This window comes from Bufo gargarizans, chromosome 2 (genome assembly GCF_014858855.1).
Source record: "Bufo gargarizans isolate SCDJY-AF-19 chromosome 2, ASM1485885v1, whole genome shotgun sequence".
Classification (NCBI taxonomy): domain Eukaryota; kingdom Metazoa; phylum Chordata; class Amphibia; order Anura; family Bufonidae; genus Bufo; species Bufo gargarizans.
The window spans coordinates 513,232,583-513,258,610 of NC_058081.1; the positions used below are offsets into that span (position 1 = coordinate 513,232,583).

A 26,028-nucleotide genomic window follows, 5' to 3' on the forward strand; every position below is an offset into this window, starting at 1 on the left:
GAACGTAGGTAACACTACCACATTATCAGCACTAGTGTTATCTGTGGTTTTACATAGGACTACAGGTAACACTACCACATTATCAGCACTAGTGTTATCTGTGGTTTTACATAGGACTACAGGTAACACTACCACATTATCAGCACTAGTGTTATCTGTGGTTTTACATAGGACTGCAGGTAACACTATTACATTTTCTATACTCAGATAGCCATCACTGTGTAAGGGGACTGCAGGGGACATTTACTATATTATCTGTACTCAGAGAGTTATCACTGTGTAAGGGGGCCCACTGAGCCCAGGGGCCCACATGAGCCTGGAGCCAGCTCTGCATCAGCCACTGTTGTCACCAGACAAGCTTTTGGTGGCGGTGTTACAGTGTGGGCAGGTGTGTCTAGTCAATACAGAACTGCCCTACACTTTGTGATTGGTACAGTGACCAGATCATACTACTTGAATAACATCGGTAACCCAGTATTGTGCCTCTGCGTGACCAACACAGGCCTAATTTCATCTTCATGGACAACAATGCTTCAGCTCATCGAGGTCGCATCATAAGGGGGCAGCTGCTGGAGACTGGGGACCTCAAAGTGAGTGGCCTGCACTTTCTCCAGACCTGAATCCCATTGAAAACCTATGGGATCAGCTGAGTCGCTGTGTAGAGGCTCGGTACTCTGTTCCCCAGAACCTTAATGACCCGAGGGCCGTCCTTCAAGAAGAGTGGGGTGCCATGCTTCAGAAGACAACAAGTGGACTTGTGAACATCATGAGACGTCGTTGTCAAGCTGTAACAGATGCTCAAGGCCACATGACAAGTTATTGAGACTGACATTTTTGTGGGGGTATACCCACCACTGGGGTTGGCTTTTGTTTCCATAAATTATTTGAGATGAGGAAATCACCATTGCTGCTTCTACTTAAAGGATAACTGTTTTTATTTGCTGGTTTATTAGAGCTAGGCATGTATACCGGAGTTAGTCTGTCAATGATTGTAATTACCTTATAATAACAGCTTTTATTAATGTCCTCTGTCCCTTGTTAGAATCCGTCAGGCAGTTCCGGAAACGGCCATATACAAACGGAAAGCTTTTTTTTCCGGATCCGCTAGATGGATCCGTTGAAATACCGGATCCGTCTTATCCGGTATCATCTAGAATAACGGATCCGGTATTTAAATTTTTCAAAAATCAAAAGTCAATCACATGCGCAGACCAGAAAACCGGAATACAATACATCTCTATGGAAATTAATGCCGGATCCGGCAAGTGCAGTATTGGCCGTAAAAAAATACCGTAGCATGCTGCGGTATTTTGTCTGGTCAAATACCGTACAAGGGACGGAACAGAAGACATCCTGATGCATACTGAACGTATTGCTTTCCATTCAGAATGCATTAGGACAAAACTGATGCGTTTTTTTCCGGTATTGAGACCCTTTACTGGATTTTAATACCGGAAAAGAATAACGTTAGTGTGAAAGTACCCTAATAAGACAGGAAGACGGAGGGGCGGTCCTTCACACTGCATGCCTGCATTAGGCTTCAGAGTGAGGAGGCGTGTCTCTCAGTAATTCAATCTGATTGGCTGGCAGGGAGCTGCTGGCCACAGCAAGTGTGTATGTGAAATGAGGGAAGCAGTTTTAGCCTCAGAGAACTGGCAGAGGAGCCATCTTGAGAAGGTCCTCATATTGTAAATGTTTAAACAGCCATAACTAAGGGAAAAACTCAAGGAAAACAGTGGTATGTAAAGAAACTAAAGATTGCTCTATGCATAACATATGCTAAATTATTATTATTTTTTTTATAAAAACCGACAGTTACTCTTTAAATGCCTTACTTTCATTATGTAATATCACTGTAGCATGATTTTTTTACGTTTTCCATCATTTTCACCCGAAAGCCAAATATCCCGAACTTTGTGTGAGTAGTGTATATATGTGGTATCACTATAAACGTACTGACCCGGAGAATGAAGGGCACAGGTCAGTTTTACCACATAGGGAACGCTGTAAAAATGAAGCCCCTTAACTGTGGTGAAATTGCATTTTCTGCCAATTCCAATCCATTTAGAATCTTTCTAGCTTCCCACTACATTGTATGCATTACAAATTACAAGTCCTCATTAGTCTAGGTGAAAGGAAAAATAAATAAAGTTATAGCTCCTGGAAGACAGGGAGTGAAAAACAAAAGAAAAAAAAATGGAAAATGGCTGCGGCAGCAAGGGGTTAACAGTGTTTCTATTGTAACGTTTGGATGATTGTGGCATTAGTCATTCCTGCACTGAGTCTGGTTGTGTGAACTCTATTAAGTGGATTACGGTAGCGCTCCCTCTGCCTGTGACGTCACACTTCCCAGCATTATCCAGTTACTGCTAAAGCGGCTTTCCGATTGGTGCAGATTTTATATTAGGCGACATACGGGAGAAATGAGTGACAGTCTCGTGACGTCGTGGGTCATGCCACACCGCTGTCAGCGGAGGGGGCGTGTCTCTCGGCGTGGAATTTTCCATTCGTTCTTGTGCTCGGATATATTGCGGACTGATCCGAGAGCGGAGCGCCTTGTTGCCGGTGGACGTATAGCTATCCTGACCGTGTGCGCCCAGGTTCATCCACCTCTATATAGCGCTAGCTGGGGAGAGGACGGGAGGGGTGTGCGGGACGTCGGGACGGGCGCTGCTCTCTGTGCTTCGCGGCTGTGTCAGCCCCAGGTTCCCGCTTATGGCTAATTACATCCACGTCCCACCCGGTTCCCCGGATGTGCCGCGCCTGGACCTCACCGTGCTGGAGAGTGCCTACCAGGAGGGGGCTCTGCGGCTGCTGAAGGAGCTGCGGCCGGAGTGGAAGGCGGAGGACGTCACCACCCAGGTAACTGGAGGGGGAGGCGGGGGTCTCCAGTATACGGATTTGGGGGGCGGGGGGCAGCCGGTCCCTGCCCATGAGGGGCGCCCTGGCCTGTATTATTAGGGGTCTGTCGGGGCTCCCTTCGCAGTGAGAAGGGCGGCTCATTCATATGGTGTGTGGGGGCGGATGCAGCAGCGGTTTCCTGGTGTCGGGGCTGATTAGAAGGACCCCAGTGTGTACAGGCTCCACACTTGCAGTCAGTGATAGGATTATAGGGCGAGGGGTGTAATCCATTTTGGTGGTTCCCTCTTGGTTTTGCCACCACATGGTGACCCGTTCCTGTACCCTCAGATTTGCTGGGGTCGGCAGTGCCCCCTTTATTTGATCATCCCTTGCGGCTCTTGGTAATGTACCTCACGTCAGTGGCCGGGGTGGGTGCGTACCGTCTGTTGTATAGCAGTATTCAGCCTTTTTCCCTGCAGGTAAGGCTACTTTCACACTGGCGTTGTTGCTGGATCCGGCAGGGTCCGTTACTGATAATACAACCTTCTGACCGGATCCAGCTGTATTATCTTTAACGTTGCCAAGACGGATCCGTCATGAACGCCATTGAAAGTCAATAGAGGACGGATCCGTTTTCTATTGTGTCAGAGAAAACTGATCCGTCCCCATTGTCTTGCATTGTGGGTCTTGCCAGATTCGTCTTGCTCCTCCTCCCAGGACGGAAAGCAAAATACAACATGCTGCGGTTTGCTCTCCGGTAAGGGAACGGAACGGAATGCATTTCGGAGCGTTCGGTTCAGTTGTGTCCCCATTCACAATGAATGGGGACAAAACTGAAGTTTTTTTTATTTTTTTCGGTATTGAGACTGACGGATCTCAATATCTGAAAACGTAAAGGGGTATTCCCGTCACAGTGATCACTGTTTAATCTGTTAATGATGTGCCAGTGATAATGTTTGTAAATACGTATTGGCAAATTCCCACCCTTCTTGATCAAATTCTTTCCCTCCTACCTCATTGTTTTCGTATGGTATCCCATAGCTACAGCCACCGCTCGCCCCCCGAATTCATGGGTTGCGCTTGCGCAGAAGACACTTTATTTTCACCCAGCCGGCCGCTCAATGCAGTCCTGAGAGCTCACGCTGCCGCACGAGGCTTATTTCTTCAGTGCCCTCTATGCAGCGTGGCTCTGTATGAGACGCGGCACTGAAGAAATAAGCTTTGCGTGGCAGCGTGAGCTCTCAGGACTGCATTGAGCGGCTGGCTGGGTGAAAGTCTTCTGTGCAAGTGCGGCCCAGGGATTCGCGAGAGAAGCGGTGGCCATAGGAGACACATGAACAAGCACACAAGGAGTGGATGTCATAAGGAAGCGTGACAGGCCTTCACTCAAACTGCCTCAGCCCGCCCAGCCTCAGAAGCAGGAAACCAGGAAGTGAACAGGAGAGCTGGCTGCAGGGGAGGACGAATTAGCAAGATGGGAATACCCCTTTAAATGCCAGTGTGAAAGTAGCCTAAGTCGCCCTCCTGCATTAGGAAGCTTGTACCGATGTTGGACTATAACTCCAGTCATCCGCACTCGCTATTCACTAGGCACAGAGATGCAGGCCTACTATTTTCCTGCAAATTTGGTTACTCTTCTGTCCAGTAGAAATGAATGGTGGATGACCAGTCACATGACTCTTTTCATCTGGCGTCCTGCTCTAAGGAGCCACCTTCAGAAATCATGAGTGGTCAGTTCCGAGCCCTTCATTGCAGGTGGTAGGCTTTCCTGAAGTGGTGGGTTTTAAGGTTTCTTTTAAAGGTTTGGATGTGGGGGAGAGTCCTCTGTGGGGTAGTGAATATGGAGATGCATGTGAGAAATCTTGTAGACGATTGTGTTGTCAGGATTGGAGATCACAGGTGGAGTTGTATTGGGAAAGCAGGTCACATATAAGCAGGGGACAGTGTGTGGATGGCCTTGTAGTTGGAGTTTAAACCTGAATTTCTGGGCAGTGGCAGCCAGTGAAGGAATTGGTAGAGGAGGAACAAGGAGAAAGGTGGTGTTACGGTACCTGCACCCCCCTCCCCCCCAATAACGAGACCAAGGTGAACACGAACACTTTGAGGGCTACCCGCCCGTATTTATACAGGTCCCCATCTGGTGGACACGCCCCTAGGGGCCCAGAAGGGAGACTGTGACACAGGACAGATGCGTAGCACTCAGGATACACAGACACAACACATCCCCACAATGCATCATGGTTTCCTCCTCTGTCCCAGAGACACCTTAAGAGTAATTCAATTATCTCTCAGGACAAAGGGAGATCACCAATACACATGTGGGAACAACAGGACAGGAATCACCACCCAAACACACAATGTCACACCCTCCCAGCCAACACAGACATTTAACATATTCCCAGATAGCTCAAGTCTGAGTGCATATCATTAGGTGAATTGCACTCAGAGTAAACAAATACAATAAAATTAGCTATCTGGGTACCATTTTGTAGTCCATACGGATGGGTCTGTCACAGGTGGATTAACCAGGCTACAGAGTTGAGAATAGATTGGAGAAGTGTGAGAGTGCCAAATGGGAGACCACAGAGGATGTTGCAGTAGTCCAAGTGGTAGTTGACTTGGGCATGCACTAGCATTTTGGTTGATTCAGAGGTGAGGTAGGAGCAGATACAAGTGATATTCTTGAGTTTAATTCTGCCGGTGGTGGTGAGGGTTTGGATTTGTGGCTTGCAGGGCAGAATAAAATGTTATCCAAAATCGGCAGACCTGCGAGACTGTAGAAAGCGTAATACTTTAATGGATAGATCTGGCAGGGGGGCTGAGTGACTTGGGAGAGCAGAGCTAATGCAGTGTAACTTGCGTACGGTGATTGGGAACTCGTAATATTTACTGTAAACAGAAAAAAGATTCGGATTTGTCCAAAACAGAATGTATCCGAATCTACCATCCATAATCTGGAGATTGAGGTGGCAAGCTTTTCTTCAGTGATGGTGGTAAATTGGGTTATGTGGGAAGAGCACTTAGTAGTTGTTTAGAGGGGTAGTGGAGGTTGTTGGCTGAAGCTTTTACACATTTTGTCACTTATGTTTAAAATATAAGGCAAATGGGGTCATTTATCAAACTTGTGTAAAGTAGAACTGGTTTAGTTGCCCATAGCAACCAATCTGATTCCACCTTTCATTTTCCAAAGGAGCTGTCCAAAATCAAAGGTGGAATCTGGTTGCTATGGGCATCTAAACCAGTCCTACTGTACACCAATTTAATCTCCCCAAAAGTCTTTAGCTGAGATTAGGGATGTTGGGGGACAGAGTAGAGATTTAAAGGTATTAAATAATTGTTTTGGCTTGCGGGAAAGACATGTTAGAGTAGTGAAGTAGTCCAGTTTTAGAAGAGGTGAGAGCAGCTTGTTTGGTAAGGTCTAGTGGACAGTGGGAGAGAGAGTCAGGTATTTGAATGAGGTTCCTGTGAGGAGGTCCTAGTTTATGGATTGGCGGGTCAGTTGAGGAGAAAGTGGTTGAGAAGGCAAGAAGAGAGTAGGAGAGTTTGAGAGATTAGATAGTGAGCAGAGGTGGGGAAGACAAGGTCTAGTGTGTGTCTGTCCTTGTGGGTGGCTCTGGAAGATCACTGTGGGAGGCCAAAGGAGGAAGTAGGGGATGTTTGGCGGTAGTTGAATTGAGTGTCAATAGAGATGTTGAAATCCCCCATGATGATTGGGGATGTTGACAGAGAGGAAGTATAGAATCCAGATATTGAAGTAGTCAAACGCAGTAGCAGGGTCTGGATGGTAGATGAGTGCTTTATTTGGATGTTCGAGGGAGAGTAGATGTGGACAGTGAACTTCAAAAGAAGGGAGGTTCAGGAAGGGCGGAGATGGGTTGATGAGCAGTTACCTGATAGAAGGAGCACAACATTACCACCATGTTTGTCTGGTTGGGAAGTGTGGGTAAACTAGAGTTTTCCATATTAGTGTGGCAGGGGAGGTGGTGTCTGTGGGAGTCGGCTATATCTGTACGGGCAGCATGGTGGCTCAGTGGTTAGCACTGGTGCCTTGCAGTGCTGGGGTCTGAGGTTCAAATCCGACCAAGGACAACATCTGCATGGAGTTTGTATGTGGGCTTTCTCCGGGTACTCCGGTTTCCTCCCACACTCCAAAGACATACTGATAGGGACCTTATTGACTGATTGTGAGCCCCACAATAGGTTTTTGGGAAATAAAGGTCATGGATGTAGGAAAGCCTATTGCAAATGGAATATTGGTTCCATAATCCCCTGGACAGATACTGGCCACTTTCACTTGAGTGATGGCAAGTGAGTAGGATAGGAAGGTGGCTGAGCGTGTTCAGAGGGGAAAGTTTTAATGCTCAGGGCTCATGCACACGACTGAATGTTTAGTCTTCATCTTTTGTGGATCGGTGACCCATTCATTTCAGTAGGGCCACAAAAGATAGACAAGATGTCTTGTGTGGCTGCATTATTTTAGGCACTCATGAAGTTAAACCTATGAACTCCTCATCTGAGTGATGTGGTGAGGGCCGGGTGCATCCTTGTGGTTTGCTTGTGATCTGAATCTTCTGCCTAATGTGACTCAAGGAATGTCCAGCACAGCTTCAGTCATCCTACGAACCAGCATTCCTGAAATACTCATCCAGAATCTGTAATGGGGGAATCCCTGCTCAGAGAATCGCACCCACAGTCTTCATCCAGCCGAATACAGTCTGTGGTTCCCTGTTATCTGCCATCTCGGGTTAGGGGACGGCAGTGACCACAGGTGAGAGGAAGATAAGCCTCCAGTGTGTGTGCCTTGTATATTAGGAGCCGGTTTGGCCGGCCGGTGGAGTTACTAGTGACGTCCTCTGCTGTCATTGTAACTGAGAATACAGATTCGCAGACCATCGCTGATGTGTGCGCTGCGAGAAGTGACCGCTCCTCAATACAGCCTCTTGCTTATTTCAATGGAAAGCAGCACTTTCTTTTTTTTTCCCCACATGGTAAAAAGGAGCAGCGTGTTGTCTTGGGGCAGAATCGGCTCTGAATTTCCTTTTGCAATAACTAGACGCTGGAATAAAAACGGCATTTTTAGCCTTTTCTGCGTTTTTTTTGTGTGCAGATTTGCCTAAAAACCGCAGGGAGAAAATTCAGCCTTGCAATGAAGTGAACTTCCATTGGCATTAAAAAAAAAAACGGCTGCCTTTTTTTGTTGTGTGAACTGGCCTTGCAATTGATGCCAGACTTGTACCTGAATTGATACATTGTAACAAACCCTCTGCTGTGAGAAGCACTGGGTAAGAATGTGTTCAGTGAATGTTCCCGTTTAGGCTACTTTCACATTAGCGTTTGGGGCTCCGCTTGTGAGTTCCGTTTGAAGGCTCCCACATGCCCTGAACGCATCCGTACTGCCCTAATGCATTCTGAGTGGATGCGGATCCACTGAGAATGCATCAGTCTAGCAGCGTTTGGCCTTCGCTCAGCAGGCGGACACCTGAACGTTGCTTGCAGCACCTGGCCGTGACCGCCTGGCCATGAGGAGGCAAACGGATCCGTCCAGACTTACAATGTAAGTCAATGGGGACGGATCCGTTTGAAGTTGACACAATATGGCTCAATTTTCAAACAGATCCGTCCCCCATTGACTTTCAATGTAAAGTCTGGACGGATCCGTCTGAGCTACTTTCACACTTAGAATTTTTTCTAAAATATAATGCAGACAGATCCGTTCTGAACCGATCCCATCGTCTGCATTATATGAGCGGATCCGTCTGTGCAGACCCCAGACTGATCCGCTCTGAACGCAAGTGTGAAAGTAGCCTTACTGGTAACAAAGGTCTTGAGAATGCTGAGGAACGGAGAGCTGCAGAACACGATTCAACGAAGAAGCTTTATTTGCAGGAGATGGGACAATCCATTACATAAGTAACTTATTGTTCCCTCACTATTTGTCATCTGAGCCATGTCCTCATCTGCTCCTTCCTCTGCTCTCCACTAGTTGTATATCCTGCATTGATGCTGAGTTATATCCTGTATTAAGCCACATTCATATTCTGCTGGAGGGGGGGTCACTGTATACATACATTACTTATCCTGTACTGATCCTGAGTTACATCCTGTATTATACTCCAGAGCTGCACTCACTGTTCTACTGGTTATTATAGTAGTCAGCAGGTTTGCGAACAGACACCTAACACTACTTTCACACTAGCGTTCAGAGCGGATCCGTTCTGAACGGATCCGCTCATATAATGCAGACGGTGGCTCAGTTCAGAACGGATCCGTCTGCATTATATTGTCAAAAAATGTCTAAGAGTGAAATTAGCCTGAACGGATCCGTCCAGGCTTTTACATTGAAAGTCAATGGGGGACGGATCCGTTTGAAGATTGAGCCATATTGTCATCTTCAAACGGATCTGTCCCCATTGACTTACATTGTAAGTCTGGACGGATCCGCTTGCCTCTGCACGGCCAGACGGACACCCGAACGCTGCAAGCAGCGTTCAGGTGTCCGCCTGCGGAGCGGAGGCTGAACGCCGCCAGACTGATGCATTCTGAGTGGATCCGCGTCCATTCAGACTGCATCAGGGCTGGACGGAAGCGTTCGGGGCCGCTTGTGAGCCCCTTCAAACGGAGCTCACAAGCGGACAGCCGAACGCTAGTGTGAAAGTAGCCTTAGCTGAGCTCCTTTAGTTCAGAAGAGTCCGTTTCTTCTGAAGAGACCCTGGTAGAAAGATTGCTTTTTCCAGAATACAAATTACACTTGCTGTGCAGATGCTGAACAAGCAGAGATTACTGGGAGATTTCAGCTCTGAACCTGTAGAATATTGAGCATGTGTAACACTGAATGCGATGATACCTGACTGCACTTGGAGGCCTGGACACCACGTAAAGCCGCACCTGAACCTACCTGCTGCTTCTGGTTATATGGGTTTCCTGTGTTTCTTCTTAACCCCTACAGCATTATCGACGTGTTGCCCTGTCGCCCCTATGATCTATAAGGGCTCTTTCACACAATCTGTTCCCGCGCGGGTAATCTGCTGCATGAAAGAGAGCTAAGCCCCGTTCTGGACAGCAGACACACGGAGCAGTAACATGATTGATAATGCTCCGTGTCTCTCTAACTTTTTTACTACAAAATCACTGATTTTTGTAGTAAAAACATCCCAGAGAGGCACGGACCATTATCAATCACGTTAATGGTCCGTGTGTCTACTGTCCAGAGCGCGGCTTGGCTCTTTCACGCAGCAGATCACCCGGGCGGGATCCGCTCATGTGAAAGAGTCCTAAATCATCCGGGAGCGGCTGGGATTATTGCTCGTTCACGTAACCTCATAACTGCTTGTTCCTGGTGATTTTCTTAAACTTGGGTTGGGGTAACGCATTCAATAGCTGAGCAATCATTCAGCCGACTGCCATGTATGGGGCCTTTAGAGACATCGGACCCTCAGTTACTGTGCATTTTAAGTGTAAGGTGCTACTACCTGTTATCAGCCATTTTGGAGCAGGGGCGCTGGCTGTAAAACGAGTAAGTACAACTGATTGTTCCCTGCTATCAGTGGGGACAGTGACTGTTTCCATTTTAGTGATGGTTTGTGCTCTCGTTTCAGGTCTTTACAGATGGAATTACCAATAAGCTGGTTGGCTGCTATGTTAGAGACGCTATGGAGGACGTTGTCCTGGTGCGAATTTATGGAAATAAGACAGAGCTGCTTGTGGACCGCGATGAGGAATTAAAGAGTTTTCGGGTTCTACAATCCCACGGCTGTGCCCCCAAACTGTACTGCACGTTCAATAACGGCCTGTGCTATCAGTTCATGCAGGGAGCGGCGCTTGATCCAGAACATGTCTGCAATCCGAAAATATACCGGTATGGAAAAGATCATGTCCCCAGAGAATGTATTAAAGGGGAAAGCGGATTAAATTGTGTGTTAAAGAGGACCTATCTCCGACTGGGAGAGGTGCCTACCTCTCCCAATCGACAATCTCCCGTAACCGTTTAAGTAATCTGATGCTTTTCCGTTTCTGGCATTATCTGGGCGTTTAGGAGAGGGGGCTGCTTGGACAGTTTCACAGCAGCGAAGATCACTTCCACTTGAGCACTGAGTGTCGGATACTACCACCTTGGCTAAACATGGCCACCTTTTGTGTATCGGATGCTGGAGTTACATGTTTTGATAATTTGGATGGGGGTTTGGGTCTAGAGCACCAGATTACTCGAGCTATTGAGGAAGGTAGACAGAGATAAGTTTGTCCAGCTGACAAACTGTTGCAGGTTCACAAGTGTGTACTGTACAGAATCAGGGCTGTATGAGCTGCTGCGGGGTCACTAATGTGTGCTTTATTCAGGGCTGTATGAGCTGCTGCTGGGTAACTAATGTGTGCTTTATTCAGGGCTGTATGAGCTGCTGCTGGGTCACTAATGTGTGCTTTATTCAGGGCTGTATGAGCTGCTGCGGGGTCACTAATGTGTGCTTTATTCAGGGCTGTATGAGCTGCTGCGGGGTCACTAATGGTGTGCTATATACAGGGCTGTATGTGCTGCTGCGAGGTCACTAATGTGTGCTATATACAGGGCTGTATGAGCTGCTGTGGGGTCACTAATGTGTCGGCTGTATATATTTAGGGCAGAGCTGGTGCTGGGTTTCTAGTGTGTGCTGTATATATTCAGGGCTGTGGGGGCACTAATACGTGCTGTATATATTCATGGCTGTGGGGTCACTAGTGCGTGGTGTTATATATTAAGGGCTGTGGGGTCACTGGTCTGTGCTGTATATATTCAGGGCTGTGTGAGCTGCTGTTGGGTCACTGGTCTGTGCTGTGTATATTCAGGGCTGTGTGAGCTGCTGTGGGGTCACTGGTCTGCTGTATATATTCAGGGCTGTGGGGTCACTGGTCTGTTCTGTATATATTCAGGGCTGTGTGAGCTGCTGTGGGGTCACTAATGTGTCGGCTGTATATATTCAGGGCTGTGGGGTCACTGGTCTGTGCTCTTTATATATTCAGGGCTGTGTGAGCTGCTGTGTGGTCACTGGTCTGCTGTATATATTCAGGGCTGTGTGGTCACTGGTCTGTGCTGTATATATTCAGGGCTTTGTGAGATGCTGTGGGGTCACTGGTCTGCTGTATATATTCAGGGCTGTGGGGTCACTGGTCTGTGCTCTTTATATATTCAGGGCTGTGTGAGCTGCTGTGGGGTCACTGGTCTGTGCTGTATATATTCAGGGCTGTGGGGTCACTGGTCTGTGCTCTTTATATATTCAGGGCTGTGTGAGCTGCTGTGGGGTCACTGGTCTGCTGTATATATTCAGGGCTCTGTGGTCACTGGTGTTTGCTGTGTATATTCAGGGCTGTGTGAGCTGCTGTGGGGTCACTGGTGTGTTGTATACAGGGCTTTAGGAGGTGCTGCAGGGATAGTTGCAGGAACAGTGTCGGGTGTGCTCCGCAGACCAGACACATCTCTTCTCTTGCCTGCTTCCTCTGTGGTGCCTGTTGCTACCCCTCCATTCTGTCCTGTGCTTCTCCTTCCTGAAGGTGACGGCATTAATTCTTCCATGTAATTCATCCAGTGCTTATGCAGGACATTTTAGCTGCTAAGAGGCTTTCGGTGGCTCGATGCTGCGCTTCAGTCTGGTCACATTTGCAGCACACTCCTGGAATCGGCCCATGGTCTGCCTCATTAAGCCACTCGGAACCTGTCTGCAGTGTGTCCTGTTTTTCAGGAACAGTACGTGATGTACTTCTAGGAATTAGTCCTGGGGATTGGGTGGGGCAACACTTTGCTTTTAAGTGGAAAGAAATTATAGTGTTCAGATACACCGGTTCTATTAGGTATTCTATAACCACCCGTATCCGCCTGATCGCAGGCAGTGCTGGAAATGTGCGCACCCTGAGACAAACTACTACTGGTGTTCTTGGGTGATGTCTGTGGGGACAGGTGGCGGGGTACACCACCTTATACTACATGCTGTCTTTTGAGGCGGCCTTTATCATGGCGTCATGGATTAACAGATTTTCTCTGGGGGTCAGTGTGACAGTTTGTCACCCTTTCAGCGTCTCCCTCCTTCCCGTTGTGTATTCAGTTCTATAGATCTATTTTACGTTGTATCCAGGTTACATTGTGTCTTCCCTTCTTTCCTTTCAGGCTCATAGCGCAACAGCTTGCCAAGGTGCACGCGATTCATGCACACAATGGCTGGATCCCAAAATCCAACCTGTGGCTTAAAATGAGAGCGTACTTCTCCCTTGTTCCCACGGAGTTCCCGAATCAGCTTGTCCATGACAGGTGAGGCATTAGCGCAATATCCAGACCACAGAGATTCTGCAAAAAAATAAAAAATTTTTACTCAAAGGTTTTACACCCCTTTTGTGGCGTCAAAAAAATCCCAAATTATGGCGCACACCGTATGTTCCATAAATTGCAACTCTTAGAGTTTCTTGCCACTTTACAGAAGTGTCGAGAAACAAAGCGGTTAAGCGCGGTCTGCCAGATTTATTATAACTTGCTCCTGTTTATTTCATAAGTTTTATAGCTAGTCTGCGGCAGCTGCTGGCTGGTGTATACTTGGGTTTCTGGCGCACACAGGACCAGAGATGTGACTCTTACTAAACTACGGTAGGTACATCATACTCCAGCGCAGGGAGTTCAAGACTGGAGTCCTGATAAGTCTTCGTTCCTCACCGTTTCAGGAGCTCCGCTTGGGAATGGTCAGGCCAGGAGAGAATTATAACAAACCCTAGTCTTCTGAATTTAAAGATGTATAAGGAAAAGGATGAGGAATTGAAACGGTCTATTACAAATTTGCGATGTACAGTGATTGTAGAAGTGCACATGGCTTAATTTTAATATTTGCAAAAAGTCTCAATTGCAGGAATGAGTGGCAAACAAAATATGTATGGCAGCACCCTGTTGTACATGCAAACAAAAGAACTAGCGCTTATTCCGGGTTACAGTGGTAAAAAAAAAAAAAAAAAAATGGAAGCTCTTCTCGCACATTTTTTTTTTTTGATCAACCGTGTGTTGTACCCATCTACAAACGTCAAGGTGGCTTCTGCAGATGGGAACCTAACACTAACAGAACTGCCTCTCCTGGGCCTAACCTAAGCCTACAATGTTCAGGGCGGTGAAGGAACCAGTGACATTTTTATCTCGGAGGAATAACAAAAAATCCAAAATGTCCTTCCCCCTTTTTTTTTTTTTTTTTTTTTTTTTTTAATCATCTTTCGGGCGCTATAATCAGTTGCCCATTAGTAGCTGTACTTGACCATTATGGTGACGTTTTTCTTTTCTTCCAGGTTTGTACGTGATATCCCGAGCCGTCCGCTCCTAGAGCAGGAGTTGCTGTGGATGGAGACGACGCTGCCCAGACTGGGATCGCCGGTCGTCCTGTGTCACAATGACCTGCTCTGTAAAAACATCATCTACAATGCTAAGACAGGTAGGTGTCCGAGCAGTAAGTACACAGGCTTTTCATAGCCTCTTTTTCCATTTGTGTGTTTTTTTTTTTTTTTTTTGGTAAGTAGGGAAGTCTTTCATTGTGGGAGCCGTGGTCGATGTGATGGAACGTCCCTGTTCTCCACATTTACTGACTTCCCAGCTAAAGGGCTGGTGTCCAGTGCAAGTGAAGTCATTGGATGATTTTTTTTTTTTTTTTTTTTTATTGCCATTTTTGTATGTGGAGTCGTGTGAGGATGCATGGCCTCTCACAGACCAATATATTTGCTCATTTCTGCCAGAAACTGGAACAAATTCTAAATCTATGCCAGCTACTAGAAGCATAGACTGCCAGAAGGTGCACCAAGTGTATTAATTTCTGGTGCTTCTTACTATAGCACAAATTTTTGTTTACAGTGATGTATGAAATGCTGGTCTTAATAAATCATAAATCCCCCCCCCCCCCCTTTGTTTTACCTTCATTATGATGGTACCTCCATGTTTAGGTCATAAGGTCCCTTCATAAGATGTCATTGCGACTCCTAATATGGGGTGAACTGTGCAGGGTCCTCCCTTTAAGTGAACATGATTACAACGTCTCTGCTGCTGCCCCCACTGGACTTCCCTGAATATGGGATTTTCTGGACCTGCACTGGTTCACACTGCAATCTTGCTATACTGGAGGGTTAACAGCAGCTGCAGAAGATGCTATCATTATATATAGAGGGGTTAGACTGTGATGGAAGAGATGTGACTGGATATTGTTTGCACTGTTATAGTTGTGTGCTGCAATCTCTATATACGGCCACTTCCAGAGTCTTGGCGCCATAGTTTTAAAGTGGAAATTCTAAATTGTTACAGGACAAATATTCCCAGAGATCAAGAACTTTGTGCCTGACAGGATATTTATGTTCAGTCAGCTGCTGTAACGGATGTGACTGGTGTATAAGCCATGATACAGCAGAATTATGAATGCTGCTCTGAATGTGACTAGGGTATAAGATATGTGACTCTGGGACAGTGTGCAGCTGTAATATTAGTCTAATATCTTGAGTGAATTTAGCCACCAAATTGGTAATTTCCACTTTAAAACCGGTGTAGAGAAGAAAAATTGCCATTTAGAATTTTTTTTTAACCAATAAAGTTTGTGTTGTAAAATGTGAGTGCCAAATTCTCTTCATCTGCCGCAGATTAGGTTTGCCATTGCTGCTGCCCTGTGGCGGCTCGCTCCATGATTCTTAAACCCACTGACTGGCGGTTTGTCGATCACATGTTCACTTGTGCCTCCCACATAGGAGTGAACGCATTCCCGGTAACTGCCTCATCAGTCTTTCTAGATCTTTTTGTATGTTTTATTTTTTTTAAGTGTAATTCTATGTAACTTGTAGCAGAGATATAAACCACATAACCTAGAAGTACCTAACTGTATGTCCAATAGACTGGAAAACAGGCACATTGGTGATTTTGGGGCCGGACTGTGAATTTTACTAACACAATTGTGCTTATGAGGGTCAATCTGGCACCCCGGTGTCTTATCCTTTATGAACTTGCCTTGCATGTTGTATTATTGAGCACATTGCTGGGTGTGGGGCAGCTCTGCCCATCTGTTTATGTGAATCCTGCTTATCTGGTCTGCTGCACTACAGTACAAAACTAATATTTGCATTCAAACGACCACTGAACCACAAAACTACCGTATCGCCAAAGATAGTTGGATGCCGAATGCCAATATTAACCTATAATAAATATAGACAGTCACTTTGCATCCAAATATTTGCTGGGTCTTGCTTCTGGCAAATATATTTATCCAATGATTACTATTAATATTGGTGTTATGAAATAATGTTTCGGTTGCAGTACAGTAGACCTGTCTGCAGCAGCCTGCTTTGGACACCATAAAACCTGCAGTTGTAAGGAACATGAGCAACATATTGTAGAGAATCTCTAGTCTGTATACAGACAAAGCTGCATTAAACAAGGGCAGGGTCGGGTTTCCTGGAGCATTATAAACTGCTTCCCCAGCTCCTTGTGCACTTGGTGGTGGTGTTTTGTTTCACAGCAAGTCATAAAGCTGTTTGGCTTGTGGGCTGTTATGGCGGCATCTAGTGGACAACGTTAAAAATGCAGTTATTTAATATGAAATAAACATTAGAAGCAGAATTTAAGAAGTTGGGCCAATATTTAGAATCTGCTGGTGGTGTGTGTGGACCCAGCCCTGTTTCATCCATAATTCCTCATCCTCTTTTCCTAGTTTCCCAGTACTACACTTATACATGGGCGCTGTTATTCTCCAGTTTTGTAATTTTCGCAGCTCCAGCCCCACCAATGCAGACGTTATATTGCGTCCCTGTTATGTCGCTGCACCATGCCTCGCTTCCCCAGTTTGATGCTCCTTTTCTTGTCTCTAGATGAAGCCCAGTTCATTGACTACGAATATTCCGGGTACAACTACCAGGCGTATGACATTGGGAATCACTTCAATGAGTTTGCAGGTAAGATTTTTTCTTCTCTGCGTCCATCATGTGTTTGTAGGGGTGGCTGCTGACATGTCCTTCTTCTCACAAGGGGTAAACGAAGCTGATTACAGTCTGTATCCAGGGAGGGCGCTGCAGGTTCAGTGGTTACGAGCTTATCTGGAGGCCTACCAGGACTTCAAAGGCATCAAAACAGAAGTGTCTGAAATAGAGGTGGAGCGTCTCTACGTGCAGGTTAATCAGTTTTCTCTGGTAAGTGTGGGGGGTGGGGGGGGGGAGAACGACTATCGCCTGACTGTTTTGCAGGGTACAATCCTATTAATTTCTGGTTTCATATGTGTTCTTGTGTTGTCTCTACAGGCTTCTCACTTCTTCTGGGGACTCTGGGCGTTGATTCAAGCAAAATATTCCAAAATTGACTTTGACTTCTTGGGGTGAGTGGTTTAGTGTTGTGTTGTCCACTGTGGGTGCCGTAGCTGGTTATGTGACATCATATGACCCTGAGAAGGTCTGATAGCTGCCCTCTTACTGGTTTTATTGAGCTACTAAATCAATATCCCAACTTCAGCAGAATGTAGGCTAATAACAGAAAATTGACCGTGTATACACGGCATATCCATAATATATATTTCTAGCAGTCGAAGACGTGCTTTTCTGATACACAATCCCCTTTTTTCTTTCAAACATCTTGGGGGTAACATGGTGAAATTATGTAGCCACCACGAAGGTGCTTTCTGCATATAGGTTTATTCACTCAAGTAAATGCTCCTATGAATCAGTATGACATAAGCTCCCCCTTGTGGTGGCGTCAAGAAGCAGACTCATGTCATGTACCTGTACAGAGAATCAGGAGCTATGTTTAAAAAAAATAAATAAAAAAATAATACCTGATACAATTACAATCTCTGAGGGTCCATTCACACGTCTGTCATTCTGGGGCCGCAAAAGATGTAATTCCGTTCTGCGGCTCCGCAAAAAAAAAATGGAGAAGACAAGAATAGGCTTTTCTATCATGGGCCTGGCCACGTGCAGTCCGCAAAAATTCACACGGCCGGTATCCGTGTTTTGTGGATTGACAATTTGCAGACTGCAAAAACGCTTACGGATGTGTGAATGGACCCTAAAGATATAAGTGCATCAGTATGGAATGTAGGACCTAGAACACTGTGATGCTAAAGGGTGGGAGATTGACTTTACTTTTCACATCTGAAACTGACACTTTCTTCCCTTCAGGTATGCAATTGTGCGGCTCAACCAATACTTTAAAACGAAGCCGGAGGTGATGGGGCTGGCTCTTCCTGAATAACCAAAGAAGATGGCAGACAGTTCTCCATGGATCTGTTGGCCACTTCCCTGGACTCTGCTGGGACCACACCACCAAAGAAGGCTCTGGACAGCGGGATTTCCATTAATGCCTTTTTGTCAAAGCCTTTAATTTTCACCTAATGAGATGACGGGACACTTTATTTTGTTTTTTTTTAATTTTAATATTTTAATTCTTATTTATGGCGTTACTTGATTTGTGTGTTTTTGAAGCTGCCCCCTGCACAGGACTGATGTTCATGCTTCATATACTGTCAGTGTTGTCCCTGGGAATCGCTTGTGGATTCCTCCTCCTGCATTTCACCCACTGGATTCTGCATATGGGGCCCCTTGTTTACTCTCTACATGTATAATGTGAATGTATGTTGGAATGATGGTACATCCCATCCCAGTAACTGGAAGTATTCAGTACCTCATTATCTTTGTGGGTCAGCAGCCTGTACTGTGGCACAGCAGCAAAGCGGGATGTAATTTGGCCTCTGAATTACACTTCGAATTGACGCACTTTACAGACATAAGTGCCTACTGGTCTTAGTGTCTGTCCATTAGTCTCGTCTAGCCGCCTATAGGTGGCGCTGTGAGTGACAAATACATTGTATATATGTAATATAGGGCCAGCGGCCTAGTAGGACTCTAATGTCGCTAGTTGTGTCTGGATGTCGTCATCATGAATCTTGTGCATTTCTGCTGATCGCCTCATGGCCAGCAATTGTTCAGTGAGCAGGCTAGGCCAAAAATGCCTGCCCTTTATACCCGCACCCCTATCGGTGTGTGTGAGATGTTTATACTGACATGATACTATACACAGAGCTGTGTATATTGGTCGGGCTACTTGGGTAGTACTGTCACTTGTGACATTATTCACCACCTCTTCCTTTATGGAAGCGTCCAGCAAAGCAGCACGTTTCCCAGATTTCTTCTACTTTGATTGTAGAGCATGGAGTTTCTCAGTGGCTGATGGTGTTGGTTGCACAGGATGAAAAATTTGGGAAAGCTTGACTTTACAGAGGGTCGATTAGCTTTCCCCAAGCTCATTTTTGTGCATTGTTGCTCTAGCAGTGTAATGAGTTTCTCTGTTTGGGATCCAGCTTTTCCGGACTCTTAGATGCTCTGGAGCTGTGATAGTAGTCATATTGACTGTAAAGCTGCAGTGGATTAACCTTTTATGCACAACGGTCATACTTCGCAGTAGCCGAAGGCAAACAGAAATAAAGTTGGGGGTCTCATGGCAGCAGTTGGCATGTAGCCCACACGCTTACATGGGGCAATGTAGGGAACCACACTGCTAAAACTGTTGCACTAGAGCACTTTTGCATTTAAAAGGTTGAACACAAGAGACCTGTTTGATACCATTCTTGCATGCAGTGGTGAGGACGGTGCGGTGCTGTTAGTACCCTGGCTCGTCTTTCCTCCTGTTTTTTTACTGTAGTCGGGGATCTTATTGCCTTTTCAGTGTCTCAATGAAGGTTGAAATATGACATTATGGACAAAACGGGTGCGATGCGTTTGGTGCTGCCGCATGTAGCATATTGTACATACAGAGCCAGTGTAAATGACACTTTGTAAATTGTAGATGGATGATTTGTCACTGCTGCTTTGTAACTCCTGCCCTTTTGTAACTCTTCCCTTCTGTCATCGTCTGCACTCGCTACAGGAACCGTGGCTGAACCAGTTGGATCTTCTGGAAATGTATTTTTTCCTAGATGTAAGCACTTTACTTATTGTACATGGCAATAAGTGACGGCAGCACTGTTCCTGCACTGCAGATCGGCTGCAAATAGAACTGTGAAATCTATACAACTTCTGAGTGGTCCATAATAAAGAGCAACCCTGTTCATTACTGTATGTGTGACTGGTCTCATTGGACAGTAACCCGGTCTCTGCCTCTCTGACCTGCCTGCCAACTGACAGAATAGGGGGGAGAAACACTGGAGATGGGAGGAAGGTTAGGACTTTACCGCTCTGCCTTCCCATGAAATGTTAAGTCTTGATTTTTGACGATCCGGTTAGATCAGTGTCCCATTCTGGAATGTGTTAATGATGGAAGTGAAGAAACTTATCTCTACTGACCTTGGTCAGGTGTATGGAACCTACAAATTGGGGTAAGGGTCAAGGCTTGGTTCACATGGAGCTTTTTACTGGTGGGGGGAAAAAAGCCTCTGGCAGCAACACTGAATCTGCCTTCCACGGTTTTCATTAGGAGGTCAAATCTTAGTTCTGGTTTGTAGCTCGGACTGCGCCAAGAAAGGATGCCGTTTCTTGGCACGGCGTGTGGACAGATGCTGCTGGAGCATGCAGTGGATGTCCTGCTTGCAGTTTTTAGCTCCACTGAATGGGACTAAACCACAAGCGGGTCCACGTTAAGCAAACTGAAAAACCACAGCAGAAACCGAATATGCAGCAGACTTGCCTTCCTAAAACTGCCTTGTGAACTAGCCCTCATTAGAGTCTACAATTATGTTGCAGGGAGGGCATGGACATAACATACAGATGGGACCAGAGGTAACTGCAGTCCTGACAGTTTATACCCTTAAATGCCGCAATGAATGGAGAGTATGGCATCTAAGAAGCTTAAGAGATGAAGGGGCTCCTTCTGTTTCTTTATTGGCACCCACGTATACAATGCAGTCTCAGGAGTGCGGGAAATTGTGTGACACTTGCCAACCGAAGCTGAGGGGCTAACAAAGGCAATAATGCTGCAGAGTTTACTAAATAACTATTTAAATAATCACAATGCAATAATTTGAAGGTCGCTAGTGGAACTAAAATATTTTTAATAAACTAATTTTTTTTCCATAAAAATTGGTAAGGTTTTATTTTGCAGAAGTGTTCCTGCCCCTCAGCAGAATTACAGTTTTGGCTGCCAGAATTAGGAATCTAATATCTAGAGATAATAATTAGGAATCTAGAGATCTGTAGTGCAGTATCCAAGAGCAACTGGGAGCATACATAGTAATAAAGGGGCTGGATCATTGGTGACCTCTATTGCGTGGATGAGTTTTAGCACTGTACACCATAACTGTTGCAAGGAAGGGCATTCCCACCATATGTGTGACATTGTACCCATCTCTTGCATAAATCAGAGACTAAGGTGAATAGGTGATGAAGTAGAATTGGTACATGGTACCCTCTTGCTAATATGTTAGGGTACTTTACACTTGCGGCAGGACGGATCCGACAGGCTGTTCACCCTGTCGGATCCGTCTCTCCACTATTTCGCCGGACCGCCGCTCCGTCCCCATTGACTATAATGGGGACGGGCGAAGATCCGGTGCAGTTCGTGGTGAGAGGCCGCCGGACTAAAAGGTCTGACATGCAGGACTTTTAGTCCGGTGGCCTTTTGCCGTGTTGCGCCAGAGCTCCGCCCCCATCCCCATTATAGTCAATGAGGATGCAGCGGTGGCATGGCGAAATAGCGGAAGGACGGATCCGACAGGGTGAACAGCCTGTCGGATCCGGCCTGCCACAAGTGTGAAGGTAGCCTTATTGTTAATTTCTTGGGCTTTACAAGAGATGGAGACCTTGTGACATAGAGAGTAAAGGATTAATGCCAATCTGCAGTGGAAAAGGAGCAACATAATTCCTTTTACCATAAATAGTAGAAATCACGGTGAATAGGAGGGGGGATTCTTAGAGATGCAGAGGTCTTCAAAGGGGTTCAATGACCTATGCAGGTTAAGTGAAGATCTATTCACTGTGTAGAAAGTTTTCAGCTGTTGGTACTCAAAAAATGTCTTAGATGTGCATGAGGTATTAAGGCATCTGGTATTAAGCGTTCTTACAACAGAAGGGTGGCACTACGCAGTATTTTATGGAAAGGTGAGGCCTTATTTCTATTAAATGTGAGGGAGGAAGTCAATGTTACCTAAGACAGGAGTGAGTGGACCATCTTTGGTGAATTATTACAGATGTTCACCAGGCTTTTGGCAATAAACAGAAGGCCCACCAGACGAGTTGACATCCATGTTGGATTACGAAGCCAAAGGATAGCCATTAAAGGAATTGGGAAAAGAATGGCTTCTAATCTCACCCACAGCTTAGACTTCACATGGTGGAACCAGTCCAGCACCCTAGCTATTGCAGTTATGAAATAGGAACAACAATCTGGGAGGCCCAGGCCTCCTTGTTGTTTTCTCCTGATCAAAGTTGATTTTACAACTCTAGAAGATAGACACCCAAATAAAAGAAGAAAACAACCTAGAGAGGTTGAGGAAAAAATGTCTTGAGTAAGGATATAAGGATAGTTTGAAGGCAGTAGAGCAGACATGGGAGGATATTCATTTTTAATATGTTAACCTTTTTCAGCCACAAGAAGCCTCTTCTGTCCCACTTTGTGAGGCCTCCCTTAATACATTGTACTAATGGCTCATAATTCAGTCTGTAACTGTCATCTAGGTATTTGAAGGCATGGTGCTGCCAGGTGAAAGGATTTTGAAGTAGCAATAGAGTGTCTAGAGATATATTAATCACCGCACTTTTAGATATATTAATCCTATAATTTGAATACGAGCTAAAGTTTTGATGTATAGATAAGAGAGCAGGACACATCTGCCTTTGTTACTGTACCCGCTATGTGGCCCAGTGCCTCCAAATACTATACTTAATAATAGCATCATAAATAGTGCCACATAGACAGCACCCCTGAAAACAATGATGGTAGATTAGTGCCCCTAAACATAATTATGCCAGATACACAGTGCCCCAGATATTTGCAGTGCACCACACAGTGGAGGTGCCATCTTGTTACACACAGTGCGTGGAGGGGGCGTGGCTAGCGGAGGATGTGAGCAGACGTGCTAAGCAGAGCTCCCGCACCATCTCGTCAGTTTATCCTGTATAGAAGCCCCTAAATCTGACCTTAACTCGCCTAAGTTAAAGCCTTGGTGCTGCTGACGTCTGCCCGCTCAAGTTTGAGACTTTTCCGGCTGTTTGTGAGCTGCGATGGGCCCGAAGAGGGACTCTAAAGGTCCATGCAGGGAGATGCAAGATGGCGCCGGGCCTGACACACCGTGGCGCAGTGACCGCGCGAAAGATATCCAGCAGGAAGCGGCTGCCAAACTGGGGAGATTTGCGCACACAATAGAACCCCTGGACTTACCTGAAACAAGCGGGAAGCAAGACAGGCCATCGTCTCATCCCGACCCTGATCGTGAGGGTGTGGAGGATAGGGAGCACGATTTATCTCCCCGCAGCTCTAACAGGTATGAAGCGCTGCGATCGTGTGCAGAATCGGATGGCACGGACAATATGGAGTCAGATATAGAGGAGCCTACTCTAAAAGATATGCTGAAAGCTATCACTCAATGTGGAAAATCATTGACTGCCCTGAGGATGCATAAAGGAAGATGTGTCTATAGTGCGCCATGACCTAAAACGCTTGGCAGACCGCACAACGGCCCTGGAAGGCCGAGTGGGGGAAATTGAAGATGTTGTACCCTCCCTCAAGAGAGCCTCTGCTGATCATACACAGAAAATTGCTCTTTTAATGGCTAAACAGGACGATCTTGAAAATCGTTCGCGGAGGAATAATGTTCGCATAGTGGGAGTGCCGGAGAAGGTTGAAGGGTCTAACCCGACTGATTATTTCGAAGCATGGGCGAGAGATACCTTTGGGAAGGAGACTTTGACCCCTCTCTTTGCTGTCGAAAGGGCCCATAGGGTTCCTACTAGGCCGTTACCACCAGGCGCTCCATCGAGACCGGTTCTTATGAAGATTCTGCATTACAAAGATAGAGATATACTCCTGCGAAAAGCTCGCGAACAACCTGATCTTTCCATTGGCGGTCAAAGGGTGTCGCTGTTTCCGGATTACTCTATGGAGGTCCAGAAGCGGAGGTCGCGGTTCCTGGACATAAAGAGGCGGCTGCGCGGCCTGAATATCCCCTACTCGATGTTTCCAGCGCGGCTACGTCTAGTCGCTTTAGGCAGAACCAATTTCTATGAAGATCGTAAGGAGGCTCTCCGATGGGTGGACAGTCATGAAAATCGCTTGAGGAATGCTGATCCACAGGCGGGGGATGGTTGAAGGGCGATTACTGTAGATCAGTGTGTATGACTGAATGTATGGAGCGTATGAGATACTGTGTCTATGAGACGCGGCAGTCATGTGTGCAGGGTTATCAGATGTTTACTGTTCTAATAGTTTTATGCTAACGTGATTTGTGAACACCACTTATATAATGGGTTCGTTAAGTATTAGGAGGTTTATTGAAGAGATGATGCGAGGAGCAGGAAGCAAGTGTATTGTATACTTCGGTGGGCAGTGCATAGCTTTGATAACCAGACTAAGCCACGCCTCGCCACTAGAGGTCTCACCTGTACCGAGGAGCTGGTGGTTCTGACACGGTTAACTCTTTGAACCTGCAGTCCCTTTGGGAGAAAGTGCAGGGACCTATCCGACACACCGGTGACCTTGTCCTAGACTACTTAAGTGCAGGACTGTTTTTTGTGTCTCTTTTTTCTTGTCCTGTTTTTGTTTCTTTTGTCTTTGTTCTAATGTTGGGGGCTGGTGTTAGCTTAGAAGCCAGGCTGTGCAGGAATAGTCACTCACCCACTATACTAGTGGGACAGGAAATGCAGCTGAGGCATGTTGATGGGTTAGGTCAGACTCGGATCCGCCTTACTTACAGACGGTCGCTTTGGTTCAATGGCTAGTAGGGTGACTTTTTTCAGTTTGAATGTTAGGGGGATTAAGGAAGCCAACAAGAGACGGGCAGTGCTAGATGGTATGGTGAAGAATCAGCCCCTGATTTGCTGTCTCCAGGAGACTCATTTGCTACCGGACCAAACTAGCATTCTCACGCCGAGATGGGCTGGTCACTGCTTCCATGCCACCTATTCTGCCTATGCACGGGTGTGAGCATCTTAGTGCACAGGTCTATTGCATTTTCATGTTTCTCCCAGAATATTGACAGAGAGGGCAGGTACAGGGGCGGACTGACCGGTCGGGCACTTCGGACATGGTCCGAGGGCCCGGCCGGGATGGGGGCCCGCCCCAGAATAACAAAACACCGGGCCCCGCTCACTGTAATAGTAATATTCCTATGTGAACAACTTGAAATCCCCTTCGATCCTCTCCCTCTCTGTACTCACAAACTAGCATAGAGGCAGCAGCAGGCAGTGTAATAGGAGCCGACAGTGGAAGCTAGCCCCGCCTCTCCCTGCCGTCCAACCAATCAGAGGCAGCCAGCAGTCCAGCACTGACTCACAGCACAGGGGGAGTCGCAGGGACTCAGAGAATCGTCTGAGTTTATTAGTTAAAAGAATGGAATGAGTCAGAGACCTGTCACCGAGTCCCTGCCAGCTTCCTGCTCTGCGGCTCCCTGTCTCCCAGCGATGTAGCAGAGCTGTGTGTGTACAGGGTGCTTGCAGCAATGTAGCAGAGCTGTGTGTGTACAGGGTGCTTGCAGCAATGTAGCAGAGCTGTGTGTGTACAGGGTGCTTACAGCAATGTAGCAGAGCAGGAAGCCTGGCAGGGACTCGGTGACAGGATTATTTTAACTCAAAGAATCAAAGCTCTGACTCATTTGATTCTTTTAACTAATAAACTCTTAGACCATTATCTAAATCCCTGCAATAACTATAGAGTGTAATTACATCAGTCTGCTCCACTGCAGCAGAGCTGTGTTTGCCAGGAGCGAGTCCCTCCTGACCTTCGGTTCACTTGAGAGCCGACTAAGCAAGTGAACTGAAGTTTCGATGAGCTGAGCATGCGCATTGATCTTCAGTTCACTTGCTTCTGCCAGCTCAGGAAGTGAACCGAAGATCCGATTCATGAAAAAGATCCGAACTTCCCATCTCTAAAACTCAGTAGCAGGCCGGGCGGCAGCGCAACTCACTGACGTCACGCGCCTGCTCCGCCTGCTTCATTCATAAAGTGGGAGGAGCAGGCGCGTGACGTCAGTGAGTTGCGCTGCCGCCCGGCCTGCTACTGAGTTTGTGAGTACAGAGAGGGAGAGGATCGCAGAGGAT

The 26,028-nt window shown here is 46.5% G+C and overlaps 1 protein-coding gene across 1 annotated transcript; it reads left to right on the top strand.

Moving 5' to 3' along the window:
* The first annotated feature begins 2,474 nt into the window (after positions 1-2,474).
* Positions 2,475-19,902, top strand: ETNK1 (ethanolamine kinase 1). The gene is made up of 8 exons (XM_044281302.1): positions 2,475-2,862; positions 10,437-10,696; positions 12,971-13,111; positions 14,122-14,264; positions 16,669-16,752; positions 16,826-16,986; positions 17,095-17,168; positions 17,968-19,902. Exons 1-8 carry the CDS (start codon positions 2,716-2,718, stop codon positions 18,038-18,040), a joined length of 1,083 nt encoding a protein of 360 aa, XP_044137237.1. The 5' UTR covers positions 2,475-2,715; the 3' UTR covers positions 18,041-19,902.
* Positions 19,903-26,028: the final 6,126 nt, after the last annotated feature.